General features: G+C 31.7%; 2 protein-coding genes across 5 annotated transcripts in view; one reads left to right on the top strand and one right to left on the bottom strand.

Annotated features, from left to right (window-relative positions):
• The window catches only part of LOC148619046 (protein CLEC16A-like), a 59,790-nt gene extending 51,732 nt beyond the window's left edge, over positions 1-8,058 (bottom strand). For 3 of the 4 annotated variants that reach the window (XM_088578572.1, XM_088578573.1, XM_088578574.1), the window contains exons 1-6: positions 7,885-8,058; positions 6,025-6,153; positions 4,467-4,600; positions 4,114-4,181; positions 1,714-1,794; positions 774-879 (exon numbers count right to left, since the gene is read on the bottom strand). In XM_088578572.1, coding sequence (XP_088434698.1) covers positions 774-879; positions 1,714-1,794; positions 4,114-4,181; positions 4,467-4,600; positions 6,025-6,153; positions 7,885-7,964 — 598 coding nt within the window. In that variant the 5' untranslated portion in view covers positions 7,965-8,058. Of the gene's footprint in view, positions 1-308; positions 352-773; positions 880-1,713; positions 1,795-4,113; positions 4,182-4,466; positions 4,601-6,024; positions 6,154-7,884 lie in introns of those variants that run through there. The other variant, XM_088578575.1, reaches the window with a different exon arrangement.
• A 91-nt stretch (positions 8,059-8,149) lies between these two features.
• Positions 8,150-20,326, top strand: LOC148619045 (uncharacterized protein R102.4-like). The gene is made up of 10 exons (XM_088578571.1): positions 8,150-8,186; positions 9,386-9,490; positions 10,023-10,106; positions 10,411-10,499; positions 11,674-11,856; positions 12,563-12,700; positions 13,526-13,581; positions 13,922-14,058; positions 14,713-14,837; positions 16,039-20,326. The coding sequence occupies exons 2-10, from the start codon at positions 9,424-9,426 to the stop codon at positions 16,210-16,212; spliced, it is 1,053 nt and encodes a 350-aa protein (XP_088434697.1). The 5' UTR covers positions 8,150-8,186; positions 9,386-9,423; the 3' UTR covers positions 16,213-20,326.
• The last annotated feature ends 159 nt before the right edge of the window (positions 20,327-20,485 follow it).

The raw sequence follows: 20,485 nt of genomic DNA, 5'->3' as shown, positions 1-20,485 counted from the left end.
ACTAAAATGTTACTGAAAAAATTGCATTCAATGACAGTAAAGAATTTAACGCATTCAGTTATTGACTTTGTCAATATAATTTAAAATAAATGAAATTCATATCATTTCAAATGATCATGTATCAAATAAAAACTCATTTTTACTAATTACATATGATTTAATTCTGTTATTTAAATTGCGATATAAATGTTTCAAGCTATAGTCTGGCTAAAAATATAATGAACTAAGAAATGAATCAAGAAATATTAACAGTAATCACACATATGTGTTACAAGAATTGTTATGTTCAAATCAACATAAATAATCACCTAAAGCACTGCCTGAAAAATAAAACATTCCACTTTATAACCAATGTAGGTCAATTGTTAACAGTTGTATTAGATTAACGTATCTAATAAATACACAAGTAAGTTTGAACACCCACAATCTGCCCAATAATAAGTTTGAACACCCACAAGCTGCCCAATAATAAGTTTGAACACCCACGAGCTGTCCAATAATAAGTTTGAACAGCCACAAGCTGTCCAATAATAAGTTTGAACACCCACAAGCTGCCCAATAATAAGACACCATTCTCATAACAACAAAATATATATAACTTGCTGAAAAATATGACATTGTCACATTACATTCGATAGGTGTCAAAACATGAAACAAACTTAATTCTTATAAAATCTTACACATTCATGGTGTTAAAAATCACTGAAAGTATTCAGATTTCAGGTAAACAGCTCTTGATGAGTTTTTACCATAATTTAGCCAGTATTATGTACCTTTGTAGACATTGAGAGTTATGGTCCTCACTGCTATCCGGACCATAGATTCAGAGTGGTTAAAGAACTTGATGGCCTCTGTATACAGAGCAAAATCATTGGTGTGCTGTAACACAATTCATTTTGGACAAATTAAAAATCAACAGAATTTTTCTGAAAAGAGTATTTTTTTCAGAATTAATATAAGAAAATAAGCTTTGCTTGGACGAGAAGCCACTGCTAAGAAACATAGCACTTTATACTGAAAATTTAACAACAATTGTACTGTTTGATGGTTAATTACAATGTATACATTGTAGTAATATATTATAAGAGAAAACTTTTACCAAGGAATAAGTGAACAATAGCAATATTTAAAAGATAAAAAGGAAATACATGTACCTACAAATATCTGTTAAATCTGAGCCACTTCACAACATGCATGTATAATATATTAATACAATTTTCAGTCCAGGGCCCTAACCCTCAAACAGTACATCTTTTTAAAAAATTTTCAGTAAAAAGTACTATGTTCCTTAGCTGTGGCTTCTGGTCCAAGCAAAGCTTACTTCCTGATATAATTTTTAAAAAAAATACTGTTCCTACAGTTCTTTACATATAACAATAAAATATGCATACAGTAATTATAAATAGACTTGTACTAAAATAATTCCTACAAGCAAAAACATATCCTTATTTGTTCATGCCTTTAGATTATCCTAGCTATTTTTAGTACATTTTTAATAAAATGTAATAATTAAATTGTTCGGGAATAATCTACAAAACTTTACCTACACTAGCAAAACCAGTTCACATGAATCAAAATTTAAATGAATTGCATATGCACTAATCTAATAAAAAATTCACATAAAGGCTTGATTAAAAAATCAAGTAATATCATTAATAAAACATGTTAAGATAAGAATCACATGAACACTTTTTTGTGTACAGACTACTATACCTCATTGTAAAAGAAATGGATAGTGTGTTTGTTCAGCTTTAGTGACAAAGTCTTTAAGAACGAGATGTAGTATGCCATTACCTGAAAAAAATTCCAATACATATTATCATTTAGCATAAATATAATATAGTGTTTTTTATTTAATATTTTATTCCCTAGATCAACATACATGATTTACAACATTGTTTATCCTATGTACATGATTTACAACATTGTTTATCCTATGTACACGATTTAGAACTTTGTTTATCCTATGTACATGATTTACAACATTGTTTATCCTATGTACACGATTTAGAACTTTGTTTATCCTATGTACATGATTTACAACATTGTTTATCCTATGTACATGATTTACAACATTGTTTATCCTATGTACATGATGCATCAGTTTTTTAAACATTAGCTCTAGGTTTAGAGTTGCTAGCATCAAGGCCAATTAAGTCTATATACACAATTACCATTTTGAAAGAATTTAAATAGTGAATTATAGTGGTAAAAGAGAGGCAATCCTGGTGTATTGCATTGAATAAACAATTGTTTATGTTAGTGTTAGATAAAAAAGTAATGCCAATTAACAGCTAATAGACCATAAATTGCATGTTTCATCCAAGTTTGAATCTACTGTTTTTTACAATCTAATGGACTATATGTTCTTTTTAGCATACAGTTTTTCATTTGAAGACTTATACATGTGAACATAACATTTCTTTCAAACATTCATAACCGGTAATACATGTACTACTAATATACTAGTTAATTTTTTTAACATCAAGGTTATGGATTAAAAATCTATGAATGAACATGAATCCTAGACACTATTTTTATCTGACCTAAGCTGTCATAATTAGTGTTATACAATGTATATACATGTAAAATGACAAACAGGAAATAATAAATATAAACCCTAAAGAAGTTCCTGTACTTAAAATAGTTTTTGTACTTTTACATTCTGGTCTAAGGAGAAAACAATCTAACATTTACCATGATGGTGAGAAAGAGTAACCATTGGAACCAAGGTTATAGCAGTAATCAAAGAGTAATCAAGGGAACCAAGGTTATTGCGGTAATCAAAGAGTAACCAAGGGAACCAAGGTTATAGCAGTAATCAAAGAGTAACCAAGGGAACCAAGGTTATAGCGGTAATCAAAGAGTAATCAAGGGAACCAAGGTTATAGGGGTAATCAAAGAGTAACCAAGGGAACCAAGGTTATAGTGGTAATCAAAGAGTAATCAAGGGAACCAAGGTTACAGCAGTAATCAAAAGAATGTAATCTAGGGACAAAGACCAGACATGGACGAGTAATCAAGGGAACCAAGGTTACAGCGGTAATCAAAAGAATGTAATCTAGGGACAAAGACCAGACATGGACGAGTAATCAAGGGAACCAAGGTTATAGTGGTAATCAAAGAGTAATCAAGGGAACCAAGGTTATAGGGGTAATCAAAAGAATGTAATCTAGGGACAAAGACCAGACATGGACGAGTAATCAAGGGAACCAAGGTTATAGCGGTAATCAAAAGAATGCAATCTAGGGACAAAGACCAGACATGGAAAACAGACATGCACAACAAAGAACATAGAGTAACTAAAATCATGCATACAGAGTAACAATAATACAAAACTAGGAAGTCTACACTGCTTTTTTTTACGTTAACATTTTTTTTTTGTATTTAAATAATAAACAGCTACATATGAATGATGTCTCCAAATTTAACTCTGAAACAATTCAAGTAATAAAAGAAGTAGCAAGTCAATCAATTAAAACATACATTCTGTGATATATTTGAAAAATCCCTCCAAGTATTCCAGAGTTATCATAAATAATGTCTTGACAGCACTGACAGAGGTATATTGTATGTTTTTTTAGCGAATTCACTTGTAAAAAAATGACAGTTTTACTCAGAATCTGCTGTCAGAATTTTAATTGATCTCAGCACACATATTCAGTTCTTATAAATCTTCAATTTCAGAACTGTACCATGAAATTACTTTTATTTGTGGGTATCCAAATTCTGTGGTTTAGGAAAATATGTGAGTTCATAGATTCTTTAACTTATTGGTTTAACAACTCTCTATCTTACAAATGTATGGGTATGAGAAATTTCTTTTTCATTAGGAACCAAATTTCGTGGTTTACCAGGTTCTCCAATACTTGTTGTATCATGGCACAGCACCTTGGTTAAAATAATGTCCACCATGGTTAAAACAATATGCACCATAATTAAAATATCCATATTTAATTATCTTAACAAATGTGTATTCTATCTTCACTTTACCAAATCCATGAAAACCACGAAAACGATACCCCATGAACAACAAACTTTCACAGTACATGTATATCATGATGAATTATTTAGTAACCCTAAGACAACAGTAAAGAAGTTACTACTACTAACCTCCTCATCAGAGAAGTCAAACTTGTGGACTATGATAGAATTTATGTGGTTGTTTGACAAAAGGTAATCTGAAATTGATAATGATAATTATATAACAAAAAATAACTTGAATGAAAAAATCTGTATACATGTACCAACTGGATGTACCCACAAATATCCTCTACATCCTTTGTGGGACAAAAAGACAATATAAAAATGCATGTACATATGTACATGATCTTGTTCACATTATAATTGCAACGGGAGAAAAATGTATTATCAAATTTTACAATTTAAAACACACATTTTAAATCAAGTAAAAAAATAAACTAAAAGTTTCAATATCCACTGTTGTAGAACTTAAATAAACTTACAAAGGGATGTTTCATTACTAATATTTTCAAAAAGTATGTTGAGTGTTTGTAGCAACTGCACACAAATGTATCTTCCTGCTCTCTGTTGTAAATATCTCAGGAAAAATGAAAGCATATTCTTCTCCAAGAAAAAGCTATAAGACAAACATAAGAATAAACTACAGTCATAATAAGAAACTGTTATCAATAATATCAATACAATATAATTAACGAAGATTGCTTATTTTTAGAATAAAAACCCTGTACCAGTCCTTTCTTTAAAATTCTAAACAACTGGCCCGAAAAATAGAAGAATGAATAGGATTCAACTAGCCAGAAACAAGAAAAGTACACATCATTTCACTAGCCCAAATCATTTTAATTGCCACGGGCTTCGGGCTAGTTGCTAAAGGCAAGCACTGCTGCACAATAATAAACACATATAAGTTACTTGTGAGTGAAGATATCTTTTATTGATCATAAATTGTAAGTAACTATTGTCAAGACACATTTCTAGAAAGATTAAATGCTCTTATGTAATTAAAGTGTAATTCAGAACTTAGTCTATGTTGACACAATAAAATTCTATAAAATCTGAAGTATGGTAACATTTTTGTGCACATTTCTGACCTGAGTCACTGTTATGTGAGGTATTAGAAAATAATTATGTTTTTAGATATTTCAATTTCTATGAAATTTTGAATAGTTCAGCATTCTCAAGCAACATTAACTAATTCGTATAACCTAACTTGATACCTTAACCATGTCCCCTAATTATGGAGCTGTTTCAATGATATCCCAATACACTAAAAGCATGCATGTAAAGCACTAATGGTGCTATCGATTCATGACATTGACAGTATTGATCTGTTTTAAGAAAATGTTGATTTCATATTAAATCAAAGACTGAGGTCTTTAAAGTCGCTAATCATCAAATATTCTAAGCAACTCATTTTGGCTCGCTTTCAACATCTGAAATTGTACGAATGCGATATGAGATAAACCCAGGTGATCAAAACAAACTAGTTACCAGGAAGTGTGGGTAATGTTTCCGTTCCATAAGTTACTCTCAAAATTATTAAATGATAAATGATCATTTCATCTTTTAAGATAAACTTCCTGTTCTCATACAAGCAAAAACACAAATAGAACAAATGTGTATGGTATTTAAGAGGTACATTTTTATCTTGTATGAAGATAGAATTACAAAGTTATGACAGTAAACATGACACCATTCAGCAAATATATAATTATGCAAATCACATGTGAATGTAAAGTACTGAAATTACGAGTGCAAGACGTCGCTAACAATATTAGAAACTTAAAAACAATTCCTTGTTATTTTATTTTTGTTTTCTGGTGTTTCTGAATTAAAATATAAAAACCATTTGGATTGTTGATTAGATAATGGGATATAAACAACTATTCTGTTTATACAATGTATCCAATGATCTAACCAACAACTGAAAACCCTTAACTAAGTATTTTAAAAAAAAATTATATGCAAGCTTATAAAAGCAAAAAAAAGTATGTAAGATACTTTGGGGGGAGGGGGGTTTAAATTTTATCACTCACTTACTCGAATACACTGCTATCATTTTGATCTCCCCAGATCAGTATTTCTGATATGGATCTTAAAGTCTCTACAAGCAAACCTCTGTTATGTTCTGTGATAGTCTGGTTTTTGCATAACAATCCATATAAGTATCTAAAAAACATAAAGCATCACAATATTCAAAAGGTAAATATAAAATCAAATATACATGAACAAATGTACTCTATTTCTTAAGAACTACATTTGTTGTACTATATACTCAAATAAAACAATTCTTTTAACCTTAACAATTAATGAGTATCAGAATACATTGTAATGTAAATACATGTAATGTGAAAGACATGTAAGATTTTTTAAAGTAAAGATATTGGTATGAACCACTTCAAAATTCTTTCTTAAACCCATGCAAAGATAACAAACTTCAACAAAGTCACTTTTTCAATAAATATATTTGTACATCTACTTGTATAACCACTGAGACTCAGACTTTGTTAGACTTTGATACAGGATCAAAAAATTATTCAATTAGTACCAGGGTGGATGTCAAATCAAACTAAGCTAATGTACTTTCTGGGTTTAAAGGGCACATTTCATAAGACTATAGTATTTTTATTTAACAGGACAGATTGTAATTTGCTTCCTCAATACCTAAGGCCATAGACCTGTTATTAAAGAGATTTGCAACTAACTGAAATTTCAAATAAACATATGGCAGGAAACAAGATCTCATACTTACTTTACCGACAATGACAACCTGCCTTTAAATAATTAACTCAAAAAAGTATTGCAAATATTCAAATAAAACCTTCAATTTCCCATTCTATGATATCTTAGCTTCATGTTCATATCACATTTTTCTTTCTACCAAGACAAACAAAAAATAAGTACTGAAAACAAGTTACATAAAAATGTACCTGATTTTTACAAAAATGAAAAAAAAATCAAAATTAAATAATACTTTTCACATTAACCTATCACAACATTTTAGTTATTAAACAGGGATCATTTAACAAGGTCTACAAACAAAGCAGAAATTGGCAAAATCCGCAGTAAATACAGAAAAAAATATATAATAGTATAACCCAGATTTGAAATAGCAGAATTCCACTAAAAAGTGGAAAAAATCATCACTAATTAAAGATAATTGAATAAAATCTTCAGTTTCCCATTTTTATGTTTTCTGGTTGTCTGCTGCAATCAATTTCAGATCATTTCATGAAACGGAGAAAAAGAAATTTAAGTGGAAAGGTCAGGGAATCTCGTTCTTAGCTGCGTAATAATTTTATTGATAAACTGGCTAATTGCATGTAACAAGTTTCTCAACTCCTTCATTATAGGTCTCTGCAAAAGCTAAACACCGAGTACACATGTGTGTACAAGTCAACAATTAATATAAGTCCTGTAGACCTTTCAACTGACAGCGAGAATTACAGCTGTTTTAATTTATGAGGGTTTCTCACATGGTCACCAAGCTTATGGACAAATATGGAGCCTTGGAGGAGGAATGTCAGATATTTCAGGCTGGTATTCAGGTAAGTCAGTTAACCCCCTGAACTAGGGTGCATGCCTAGAAACTTGGAAACATGCAAGGATTGTACCCAAAGTAGTGTAGATCTCTTGGTTATAATTGCAGCACCTATTAAATGTTCTCTAAAGGATCAGGTCTACAGAATCCTTATGAAGTCCTGCACGACTGATATTTGCAATCAAAGAGAAGAACAAACTTTCACACAAAATGGCAATATCTAGTCATTACTTGATTCTTGTCTCTTAAAGAGTGTTATAGATCTATGACAAAAGTCACAAGAAAAACTGAAGTCGATAAAGGGGAGGTTGTGACATGGCCTTGGTATATGGTGGGTTTTGACAGGACACAAATCTTACTTCAAATGATCCAAAGAATGAGGATTCTTCGGTTTTGACAGTAGCGAAGGTATCCATGATCCTTTTGAACGCGAAAACATTGTGCCTTTCTTCCTTGAAATAGTCTGCGTTGTCAAATTTAACGTCAAAATCACATTTTGATGGAGTGGTCTGTTTATTGATTCTCTTCAGAAATCTTTTTGCAATCTGTTGTATGATTGGACAAATTGTAAAGTTTAATCCAATCAGAAAAATTGTTACGTTATCAACGGCCTGACAAGAAAGGGAAATAACTCAGTGCAGACGAATTTCTGCGGTGACAGGTGGTTGTTGATTTATTTTTTTTAAGTGCCTTGATTTATTTAATTATGTCATGAAAATTGAAAGACACCATGGTCTCTACTTAACATTACACTTATCTTTTGAAGTTATGGATTAGTGTATCGTTCATTTATAGAAACTTATTTCTTTTTCAGTTTCTAGATATGCGCCCCGTGCAGGTCCGGGTGTTAAAAGAATAGGCCTGCAGCAGCGCTAAGCTTGTCGTAAAAGGGGACTAAATAGTGCTCAGAATTCTAGCCGGGGGCTAGGGCGCTCTGACCACAGAGCAACTGGGATGTGTGCCCCAGGTGGTGGAATGGGGTACCCCTGGCGTGTTACATGCTGGGGTTGTCAGGCTATAATACGGAAAACCTGACCACAAACTATAGTGGTGCACAGTGTTGGGAAAGATGCCACGTTCCTAGCACATTAAAGAACCCTACTGTGGTATTCTCCCGGAGTAGGAACCATAGGGCTCCGCCACAGGAAGCTAAATTGCCCGACCCTACCCACCTCTCCCTATTTCCAGTGGCAATCAAAATTTGTCGACCCAATTGTCCTTGTGTCCCATCCCTTTTTCATTTCATCATCATTTCATGTTCATTTTGTCATCAATTTCATCTTCATTGTCTGAATATAGCTGAAATATTGCTGCTCGGACGTTAAACCCCAACAAACAAACAAACAAGTTTCTAGATATGCAATGCAGTCTTACTCTTAGTAGTTTACTTTTCCTATATCAAAGAGATAAAACTATCATGGGATTCTACACCCTTTTTTCTTATATAAATAAACATATGCCATATTTTATTCATTCTCTATGCTAGTGGCATCACTTTATATGGTTTAAAATATAGATGTATATATAGATAATATTTAGATGTATATATAGATATATACACACACACACACACACACACACACACACACACACACACACACACACACACACACACATATTGTCTCAGTTTTTATGTAAGTCAACTGTTTGAAATAGATGATAGTTTGATATTGTATTAAGTTTAAAAAGAAACACTTTTGAAGGGCTAGTGAGTTATCAAAAGGTTATTATGTTTTCAGATCATGAAAATCCCAAGAGTAAAGCACATGTTCCCATGCTACAACAAATTGTCTTTCATCTTTCAAAGACTATACCAAACATCTCCACAGCCTGTTGTAAATGATCAACAATATGTTGTAGACCTGAGAAGTGACACAGTAACACGACCATCAGCTGCCATGAGAAAAGCTATGTCTGAAGCTGATGTTGGTGATGATGTTTATGGGGAAGATCCAACCATAAATGGTATATCTAGAGAATTGTCAGGCAAAAATTAGATTATAGATAGTTAAAATACATTTCTTTCCGATTTATTGTTCTAAGCATAAAAATTTTGCTTTTAAAAAATCCAAGCCTACAAGTATATACTAAGAGCACTTACTAAGTCATCAAACCCTATATTATTATTGTATGTAATTTTATAATAACCATATCTTATCATAGCTAAAGATATGAGTAGCAATTATATAAGTATAATGACAAGCTAAAATGTTAAATTAAGATTGATATTGAATACACACATATCATGCATAAAAAACTGTATTTTTAACTGGTACATGTATGTTTTTTGTACTACCATTGGTCCTTCGAATGGTTTACTGGTAATTCGGCTAATTGCTGCCAGCCCTAATAATATATAAATGTTAAGCAGTTACTGTATATGTTTGTCAAAATTGTGATAGCAATAGCAACAAAAAAGAAAACAGCATTAATTTATGGTACAAGATTTTGTTAGACCACAACTTGTATACTTTTATTGATTTTGCTTTATTTTCAGCATTGCAGGAACGTTGTGCTAAGTTATTTGGAAAAGAGAAAGCAATGTTTGTCCCCACAGGAACTATGGAAAATCTCTTATCAAGTATTTACTAATTAATTTTTTGAATTAAAAAAGACCAGTTAAATAAAGAAAATTGCATATTCACTCACTAACAGGTAAATAACAAAATAAAAGTTGATGAAAGAAAATATCTTTGCTGAGAAAAGGAAGAAATCTTGACAAGCAATAAAACAGAATCACAAACTGTGTTAAGGAACATAGAGAAATATGATTGATCTTCCAGTAATGTTATGACCAATAGCCTTCTTTAGTATTTTTCCGTTATTACTCTCTACATTGCTTTCTTATAATAAAAAAAACTGGATCCATGCACTCAATCTTTCAGTTTGTGTTCATTGTCCTAGGAGAGGAGAAGAAGCTATTCTTGGTAGCCGGAGTCATATATTTGTCCATGAGCAAGGGGGAATAGCATCTGTGAGTACAGACTTGGACTGGTTGTTCAGTATTGTACATGTACAATTGTAGTTTGAATTGATCAAATATTTAAGAATGAGTTAATTCACATTATTGCTGTTTTGTTTAAAATCCCTTTGAATTTGCTTTACAATAATTATCAATATCACACCAGTCGAGTGAGAATAAAAATTATCGTATAGCTGCACAACAAATGTGACTTCTAGAACAGGGTTATGTTGCTACAAAATTGAAGTCATCACTACAGAAGTTTTATAGTCGTCATCATGAACTCGTGGATCCTTACGGTGTATCCATCTGCACCATGAAAACTGATTTGTTAAACATGTCATGGTTTTCCTTTCCTCTTTCAACTACCCCAGACTAAACTTTTTATGAGCAACTCGGCCGGTGTTTCTAGAAAAGCAGAGTATGTTTACACTACCGGTGCACCTGGTCCATGCTCCTGGTTTTCACTGGAGTCCGAGTTGCTCATTTGCTTTTGTTACTTTGTATGTATTGTTTTAGTTACTTTATTTTCTATGTTGTGTATGTCTGTTTTCCATGTCTGGTCTTTGTCCCTGGATTACATTCTTTTGATTACCACCAGAACCTTGGTTCCCTTGATTACTCTGTCACATAGCACTCCGCCGAAAATAGTCCCGAAAGGAAACTTTGCAGCGCTTATGAAACTTACATACTAAGGTTAGGAAAACTGAAAATAAAAGAAAACTAATACCTTACACTTCAGCAAAACAGCAATAAACAGATTATTTAATATTTTTTCAACTCATGGGAGTTTCTCATGCTCATCTCATCTTGCGGTGAAGCTGCTCAACGAGATGAGCACAAGAAACTCCATATCGTTGAAAAAATATTAAATAATCTAATATCATGTGATGTATAATCACCATTTTGGAAGCATTGTAATTACCAGGATACTAAGAATAGAGACAGTTTATGGTTTATTGCAGTACCAGTAGTTACAACTTCTTTTCTTTTGTTTTCTTTTTGTTTTTTTTGGTTTTTTTTTTGCTGTTTATTATTTGATCTTTTCTTTTACAATGAAAGTTTTTCTTTTTTTTATTTGACTGAATCTGAGAAATTCCCTAACCATATAAATTAAGAAGCTATGTGTTAATATTACATGTACAAGTATTTATTTATTTTCTTTTTTCCCTTACTATCATTTTAGATAGCAGGAGTCCTTGCATCATTGATAGAAAACAACCCAGATGGTACCTTTGATATAAACAATATGAAACAGAGGATTCGACAGATAAATGATCCACACTTCCCATTCACAAGGTTGATTTGTTTAGAGAACACACATAACTTTTGTGGAGGAAAAGTTGTACCACTTTCATTTATGAACGAGGTATATTAAAGAGAAATTGTTCTTTTATACACTGAAGTATCTTTATCCTTTTGATTACAGCTGTAGTATGTTTTAGCTGTTTTACAGACCATAATATTCTGTAAAATAGAAATGTGTACAGACACTCAAGAAATACTGGCTGTCTAAAGTGATTTAATAGAACCTCAAATAAACCCAAACAAAGAAACTACCCATACAGGTAACACCTGAACTACCCTTACAAGTAACACCTGAAGTACACATATAGGTAACACCTGAACTATCCATACAGGTTACTCCTGAACTGTACATACAGGTAACACCTGAAATATCCATACAAGTAACACCTGAACTATTCATACAGGTAACACTTGAACTACTCATACAAATAACACCTGAACTACTCATACAGGTAATACTTGAACTATTCATACAAGTACATGTAACATCTGAACTATCCATACAGGTAACACTTGAACTACTCATACAAATAATACCTGAACTACTCATACAGGTAATACCTGAACTATCCATACAAGTAACACCTTAACTGCCCATATAAGTTACCAAATCTCTTCATATACACTTTGTGTATATTCACTCTGTTTTTATGTATTTTGAACAATCTTAACTAATACACATTATTACAAGTGTTGACCATTTTCAAATTGATCTAAAAATGTCATTAATATATATATATATATTTACATTTTATTGATATTTGTAGGTCTATAGTATTGCTAAGGATGTTGGACTCCAGGTCCATTTAGATGGGGCCAGAGTACTTAATGCAGCTACAGCTCTAAATGTAGAACCAAATGAAATAGTCCAATATACTGACTCAGTGAATATGTGCTTCTCTAAGGTAAACTAGGGTAGTATTTATATTTCAGAAAACTAGCTCACTGATTATCTGAATCAACTCATTAAGGAAATTTTCAAAGCTTCACAAATAACCATGATTTTAAAGAGTAAAGACTATCCTAATAAAGATCCCAATATTGAAAGTGGCATTAGTTGTAATACCAATATCAATACACCAAATAAAAATATAACAAAGACATGTCGTTATCCTATATGAGATGTATGGGTACCAGAATTGCTAATTGATAAATCCATGAGCACCGGTATATGGTTACACAATTACATTAAAATGAAACCAGTTTTTAAAGTAGCAGCCTTTCTAAAAACCAGACAAAAGGTGATACATGCATGTCAAAAACTCCCCAAATTCAGTTTTATTTCTTGTTCAGAAAAAGTTACTGATCACATAACCACTCTTAGTTTTTCATTTGGTTGTTGTGCTTTTAGATAAAATGTATATAGATTGTATGTGATATTTACACTTTGCAAGAGTTTCATTCTTGATTTGGTTCCATTTGTTTGAATTTAGTGTGGAAATGATTCTTGTTATTTAAACATGTAGTATATATAGACTGGAAAAGCATCATTTGTTCTGTGGGTTTTTCTACACCATGAATCACTACCATTTGCAGTATCTGAATTTTATATAGATTGGCACTTGAACAGAACTCCTTTTGGACTGAGTGTCCTGTTTAGTCAGATGTACAGTTTGCACAGTATCAAGTTTCAACTTAATTTATGGTCTTCAGTAACTGTATAGTTTAGACTGGTTACCAGTTTATTCACACATGGTTAGGTTTTACTGTACCACATTTTGTATTTGTAGGGATTATCAGCACCAGTTGGGTCTATTATTGCAGGAACAGAAGAATTTATTGATGAGTAAGTAGAATGTTACACATGCTTGCACATTTGCAAATATGATGTATGTTTGCAGAATGGGATATTCTTTAGAGAACAAGTTAATTGGACAACTAACCACAGAAAATAATGTATGAAATAGATCATGTTTTTTTTTCTTCATATTTAAATTGCTCAGACAAGCATGTGATAAGTAAACTATCACAGTTACGTACTTTACCTTAATCTTAAAAGTACATTTTGATATTAAGTACTGTCTATCTATTCAACAACTTTACTGCCTATACTTTACTATTTGAAGTAAAGCTAATAACACATCTGTAGCACTGAAGAATCTTCAGGAGTTACATAAATAATTTAGGGCAAGAAGAATGAGGAAAGCATTTGGAGGTGGAATCCGACAGGGAGGTGTTCTGGCTGCCGCTGCTATATATGCTTTAGATTATGTATACCCTAAGATGTATCTAGACCATGACCATGCCAAGTATTTATCTCAAGGTACAAATATAAAATATTCTTGACGCTTGACTACTTTTGAATTCTATATTGTCTTTTTATGTATCAGAGTTTTACGTCCATTTCACAAGTGCACAACTATCATTTATTGCAGTAGGGTGAAAAAATCCAATATTCTAAGATATTATTCAAATCTAATATTTTAGAACTTTATTTATGCACGAAACTTGAAGCAATTAAGAAAAGAAAATATTAGTTTTCAGTATTTTTTTTTGCAGTGAAACTTTCTTATTCAAAGTACTTGAGGAGATAAATTCTTTTCAAATTTTAGCATTAAATTCACTGTCTCTGCATGACAAGAATATATGATAAATTGTTAGTGTGTCGTTTATCTTTAAAGGGAGATAACTACTACAATACTGTCAATTAACCTCTAAAGAAAATCAAATGTTTGGTTTTTTCTTTATTGAGTGAAGTATTTTGGCTGTATGCACTGTATAATCTGTGATATATACTTACTGTAATTTTGCTTCAATAATAAACAGAAATTTATAGCCATTTTTTTTTAATATTTAAAATGATTTCTATCAGATAAAATTATACAATTACAACAGTTTGTCGAACAGACTTTAAATGAAAGAACTTCCAGTTAATCTGGACATTTGATATAAATTAATTGATTTTATTTAATTTCAGGTATAATGGAAAACAACAAAGGTCTGGTCAACATAGATCTTGAAGGTGTTCATACTAATATCGTATTTATCAGTACACTTACAGATGACATAACATCTCCAATTCTGCATGATAGGTTACTACAGGTATGAAAATTAAGAAGTACTTTAAATAAACAAACCATAACATTCTGGAACAGCATTTTATATAATCTTTTCATTGCTATTTCTTTAATCTATTAATATGCAATTGATATACCTGTAAATTCACAACTACTCATAACAATGGTTGAAGTTTTAACACATTCCTTCAGTATTATGCCATATGGTGGGATCTATTTTCAGAAAAATTCAACGACAACTTCCTGTATACAAAGGACCGTTATTTTTTCCGTATATCACGATTGAAAAAAAAGGCAACTGCTGGGGGTATCTAGTGAGCCATTGCCTACATATTTCTTGTTAATTTAAGTCAAAATTTAATGAATATGTACACTTAATTAAGACTTCTTCAATCAAAGTTGTGGTAAGTTATGAGTATATTTGTCCATTTAAACCATTGTTGTGACATCAGCCTATTGTTAAAATAGTGGATTCTTTTTAACCAATCAACAATTGACAAACAATAGACAGCACATTCCAAAAATAACTCAGTGAGTAGTTTTGAAAAAGTGTAAGCAGTTGTTCAATTTATCAGGACGTCACTACTTACCACTAGTCAAAAAAGAACTAACAGAAAAGTTCAGTCATTTTTATTAACATTAAAACTTGAATGATTATCCTCATATTTTTGTTGGGTTTTGCATAGTCCCTTTGCCACTTACTTCGTAGTGATGACTTGTGACTTCAAAAATCAATTGTCCTTTACGACCAACATGTATGGGCCATGTGGTATGGGCATCTATTGCATGCAACTATAATACATTTTTCTACCAACTAGCGTCTCGGCAAAAAGAGTGTTTGATTCTGGATTGTAATATAAGAAAATAAATGTATGCATTTTATCGTTTCTTTGGAGATTTAATCATCTAAAAAGTGTAAAACTAAATAAATGACATTTTCATAAGAAACAGTGATAATCCCTGTTGATGGACAAACAATTGGCTGGCCACACTTCCACAAAAAAATAATAGTCTTGTTTCCTGCTACCAGTATGAAAAATAATAGGGTAGGTAGGTAGAGAAATTATTTCCTTTTTCAAAAACATTTTGCATGGAGTTGATTGGAAAACAATTTGTATTTTGATGGCATTTCATTGTATCTTTGTTGCATAGTCTTTTTAACCTAAAGACAAAGAAGAATGTAGTAACATTAGAACTTAATCTTTTCTACACTTATAATTCCTCAGGTTACAGATGAAGAGAGAAGAGTTTTAGGTGGAGATGTAGTTGTCAGGACAGTTATATATAGTGATAAACTTCTCAGATTTGTTTTACATACTGATGTTTCAACAGAGGATGTTGAACTAGCCAGGAAAAAGTTCCAGTTTGTCTTGGAGGAGTTGGCTATTCAAGGGAAATAATAGTTTTACCTTTGTGTATTTTCTGCTCTCTATCAACCAAACTTGACTTGTTAACAGTTTGTGATTTTAATATTTCTGCATTTTGATATTTCAGTATTACCTCATACTTATTAATACTACCTAATTAGTTTGGAGTATAGGGACTGGTTACCAAATTACTCTATATTACAGACCATTTTATTAACACCTGTATATACAAGGTGCTAGATTTTTTCTAGATCAGGGATACAGCATAGGTTGTAATAGATGATTGTTTTGTAAATCTGTTTGTACAATTATACTAGTCTGGTATTGATGTCTCATTGGATATTTTTATGCCAAGATTTTTACCAATATTTTTTGTTATTTAAGGTTTTACATATTTTACAGTCATTTTAATCAGGTTTTAAACAGAAAAATCTTTTTGAAATACAGGATATATGTTCCTTAAAATATTTTTTCATATTAATAAAATGTTGTGCCTTGCATTGAATTTGAATGATTATGGCAAAATTTGATATTTTAGGCAAAATCTGAAGCTTGTACATGTGCTGTTTAAGTATCATGGTTAGTGACACTTTATCATTTAATTCTCTGACACACATATCTACAAGGGACAATTTGATAAACTCTTTATAATTTACCAGTATTTGTCCTTGCCTTGGTGGTTTTCAGATGATAACTTGGCTTCCAGTGAAATGTTTAGAAAGTCAGTCGATACTTATGCATTTCAGAATAAGGGAAAAAAACTAATGTTATGTATTAGACATGCTGAATGACTTTTATTTAGCTTCAGCTCATCACTTGTCAGACACATTAAAACATTAATCTAACCAGTTCTCAGTGTTAAGTGGTTGTGGTGAGGATTTTTGTGATACCCTCCAAAACATTTTGTGTCCATCCGTCTGTCCCCCGAGGGTTTCCATATGATTACTTGAGAACGGACCTGAATTTGTTTTAAAACTTTCAGCAGTTGTCTAGCACCATAAAATACTGATTAAATTCAATTTTCAGCAAATTCCAAAATGTAGATTTCAAGTTAGGCCATTTTGAACATTTTGCCATTCCCCTTTTTATACCCAGGGATGATTTTACGAGGTCAACAAAGTGGAAATTGGCAAAATTGGAAGTAAATATACAGTATAAAAAGAGAATTGTAAAGGTAAAATGAAGATTTGAAATCAGGGAATTCCGCTAATAACACAAAGTAGCAAGGTATTATTTAATACCCTCCGAAAAGTTCTGTCCATCCTCTGATGGTTTCCAGATGAAAACTTATGAAAGGATAAATGAAATTTTTTGAAACTTTGCAGTTGTTTGGTACCATGAAATTCAGGTTGAGTACAATTTTCAGCTAAATTTAGTTTTCAAGTTAGGGAATTTTGCCATAATGTGGCAGGATATCACATAATGTTCCATTAATTTCGTTTTTAAGACTCAGTAACCCAACCAAGGAACCAACTTACTCTGCCATCAAGATAATCACTCTACCACTTGACCACTAAAACCCTTATTAGAAAGCCAAAGGCAATCAACAACTACAAACTCTTAGAAAAAAAATGTGCAATCATATAACTTGTTCTAAAACTTTGAGGCTGTTTTTGAGATGCATGTCATTTATCATTGTCAGAAATCCTTGATTCATTACACTGCCTTGCCTTCTTATATCACTTGTTGGTTGATTCATACATATTTCTAGTTCTCATACATTTGATTTCATTGTAGATGTAAATGTACAATTTTCTATTTGGATTTCAAAGAACGAAATTGACCTTTCGTTGCCTTTTTAGCCGTGAACATACTGAAAGTTGATGATGGAAACATCCTAGATGAAATTAATGTATCTGATTTTTTTGTCAGATATTGTCTTAGGACCAAAAATGTAACTCTAAGCAGTCTTATGATTCATTGTTGCATTGTGTAATATTTATATACCATAATGATCATAATTTTACCTGGACCTCTGATAATGGTCAAAATTGTATTTTTTTTTTATTCATAGTAATTTATTTTTGTTTATTTTAACTTGGATGTGCTGTTAAATTTGAACTTCTTGTAAACCACTGATGCAGTCATTACTTTAAAAACGTATTTACAAAATTGAATGCAGGTTTTCATGCCCAGCATATCCCGCCTAAAATTGGAAAAATTTTGATTGTTCTCTGATCTCTCATCCCCCCAATTTTCAAGCCTTTCTTCAGTTGGCTTTTACTTCTATATACTCCCGAACCTGAAATCTGAGATCCTCTCCTGGCAGAGTTCAGTTTCCATAAGCAACAATTTGATTGGATGGTGCTATCTAATAAAATGTATAAAAGTGAGAAAATATGTACAAATCTACCCACTGGTGACGTAGGAAGGCAACACAACATATTCAACCTTGGTTTTTAAGCAATGAAATCATTTATGTCAAATTATCTACCCTCTGACTAAAAGACTCTTCTCTAAGACCTATCATAGGAACTTATTTTAGCTCAGCAAAACCACAGGTCTAGGTGAATGTATGCCATCACTTTGCATCCCTTGACTCTGAATATTTCACAATTTTATCAACTACATGAAAAATCATTGACTTTGCAGAAATGGTGTATGGAAGATCCACTATCCACATTTACTTTTATCAAATAAGATGGCCACCAAATGCTATCTAATCTGCTGATAGGCCAATTCTCAAAGATGAATCAACAAATTTAACTACAAGTACTGGTAACTAATGAAGTAAACATCAAGACCATCTGATCTTACTTATCGTGATCACTACCATAATTGATAAAGGATTAACCCAGAGAAGCACTTCTATTGTTATGAGATCTAGTGTAAAGAAGTTTTAATACACTAAAACATACTCAGTGTGTCTCCCTTGTCCCAATTCATCAGCAGCACATGCACGTTAAAATCGGTAGTAAGAAATTACAATGAAAGAAAAAGAAACAAAAAATACATTGATCATGAACAGAGGTCAAGGTAAAATGATAATCATTATACTGTGTCAGAAAGATGAAACGATTCATCACGATACTGATGTATCACAATATTTTTGGTCATGATACAATATGATACATTTGACCAAGGTTTTGATATGATATGATACAGGTAAAAAATATAACTTTTTTTTTCAAATAATTAACGAAATTACTGTGCAAAAAATCTGTTGAATATTTTTAATTTCAAATTGACGAAAATATATAGAACAACACACTGTTATGTATTTTCACCCTTGTATCACGATACATATTGTATCGTTAGGTAGGTGTATCATTACAGCTGTATGCATCACATGGCCTCCTGTAGATAAATTCACATACCTAAGACCTATGCCCTAACTCACAAGACAAGTAAGTTATGACCTTGATTGGGTTTTACCAATGTGCATAAATTGACCTTGAAGTTTATGGAAAAGTTCATCCTGGTATATAACATCACTTCCAGTATAAATTTTGAAAAATATTTTTGGCTGTGGGCTTAGGGCCCCTTCTTAAAAAAAATATGGGCCATATAAAGGATATAAAATAATGGACATGCCAAGGTGGCAATGATCACCAGTCACTTATTTTGCTTTTCAGTATAGGTCTCTTAGGTTGTTTGTTCTTAATCTGACAGTATTGTTGACTTAGTTTGATCAGAATTTTTCCATGTTATTATGTGTACTGTTGAGATGTAAAGTATACCTTTAAATATACAGAAGATGAGAACTCAAATTTTAGATTTCATTAAACTTTTGGTCTGAAATGTTTTAAGAAGCTGTGCTGCTACTTCATCTGTCATGTGACTTTTGTTAATCATCTGAAAACTGATGAAATATAATGTTGGTGTATTTTTCAGAACCAAAAGTTGACAACTTGCATGATTTCCATCATGTGATAATTCTACATTTGCAAAAAGTTGTATTTTCATTTGTAATGGCAGGATAAATAATATAAAATTCATGATGTCTTGTTATTAAATGGAACAAAACAAATTAACAAAATTCCAGAAAGGCAAACTTGTCACATATTGAATAAAATGACTAAGATTTGTGAAATTCTCAGATTCCAAGTTCTATTGCCTCTAATGTCAACTATGCTACAGATTATGTGGGTTGTCCAGTTGTTACTGATTTTTGAACTTGTCTATATTAAATTTTAATTTCAGTCTTGTTTTTTGTTTTTTCTCCATTTTGAGTACTTTTCAGTGTCCATTAACTGTCAATGTATTTTAATTCATACTACTCGTTTTGAAAATAACACATCCCTCCATCATGGTATTGTTTTCCTTGCAGATACACAGCTTACGCTCCGACTGCTGTTTGTCATTA

The sequence above is a fragment of the Perna viridis genome, chromosome 4 (genome assembly GCF_037379345.1).
Source record: "Perna viridis isolate PV_CMFRI_1.1 ecotype Kerala chromosome 4, ASM3737934v1, whole genome shotgun sequence".
Lineage (NCBI taxonomy): Eukaryota > Metazoa > Mollusca > Bivalvia > Mytilida > Mytilidae > Perna > Perna viridis.
This window is presented reverse-complemented; position numbering and strand designations above follow the sequence as displayed.

Excerpts from the sequence above, each read along its gene's own strand:
- LOC148619045 (XM_088578571.1), top strand. The coding sequence starts at position 9,424 with ATGAGAAAAGCTATGTCTGAAGCTGATGTTGGTGATGATGTTTATGGG. Across the intron at positions 10,107-10,410 it reads TATGGAAAATCTCTTATCAA|TTTGTGTTCATTGTCCTAGG; the intron begins GTATTTACTAAT and ends TCAATCTTTCAG. Across the intron at positions 13,582-13,921 it reads ACAGAAGAATTTATTGATGA|GGCAAGAAGAATGAGGAAAG; the intron begins GTAAGTAGAATG and ends TAAATAATTTAG.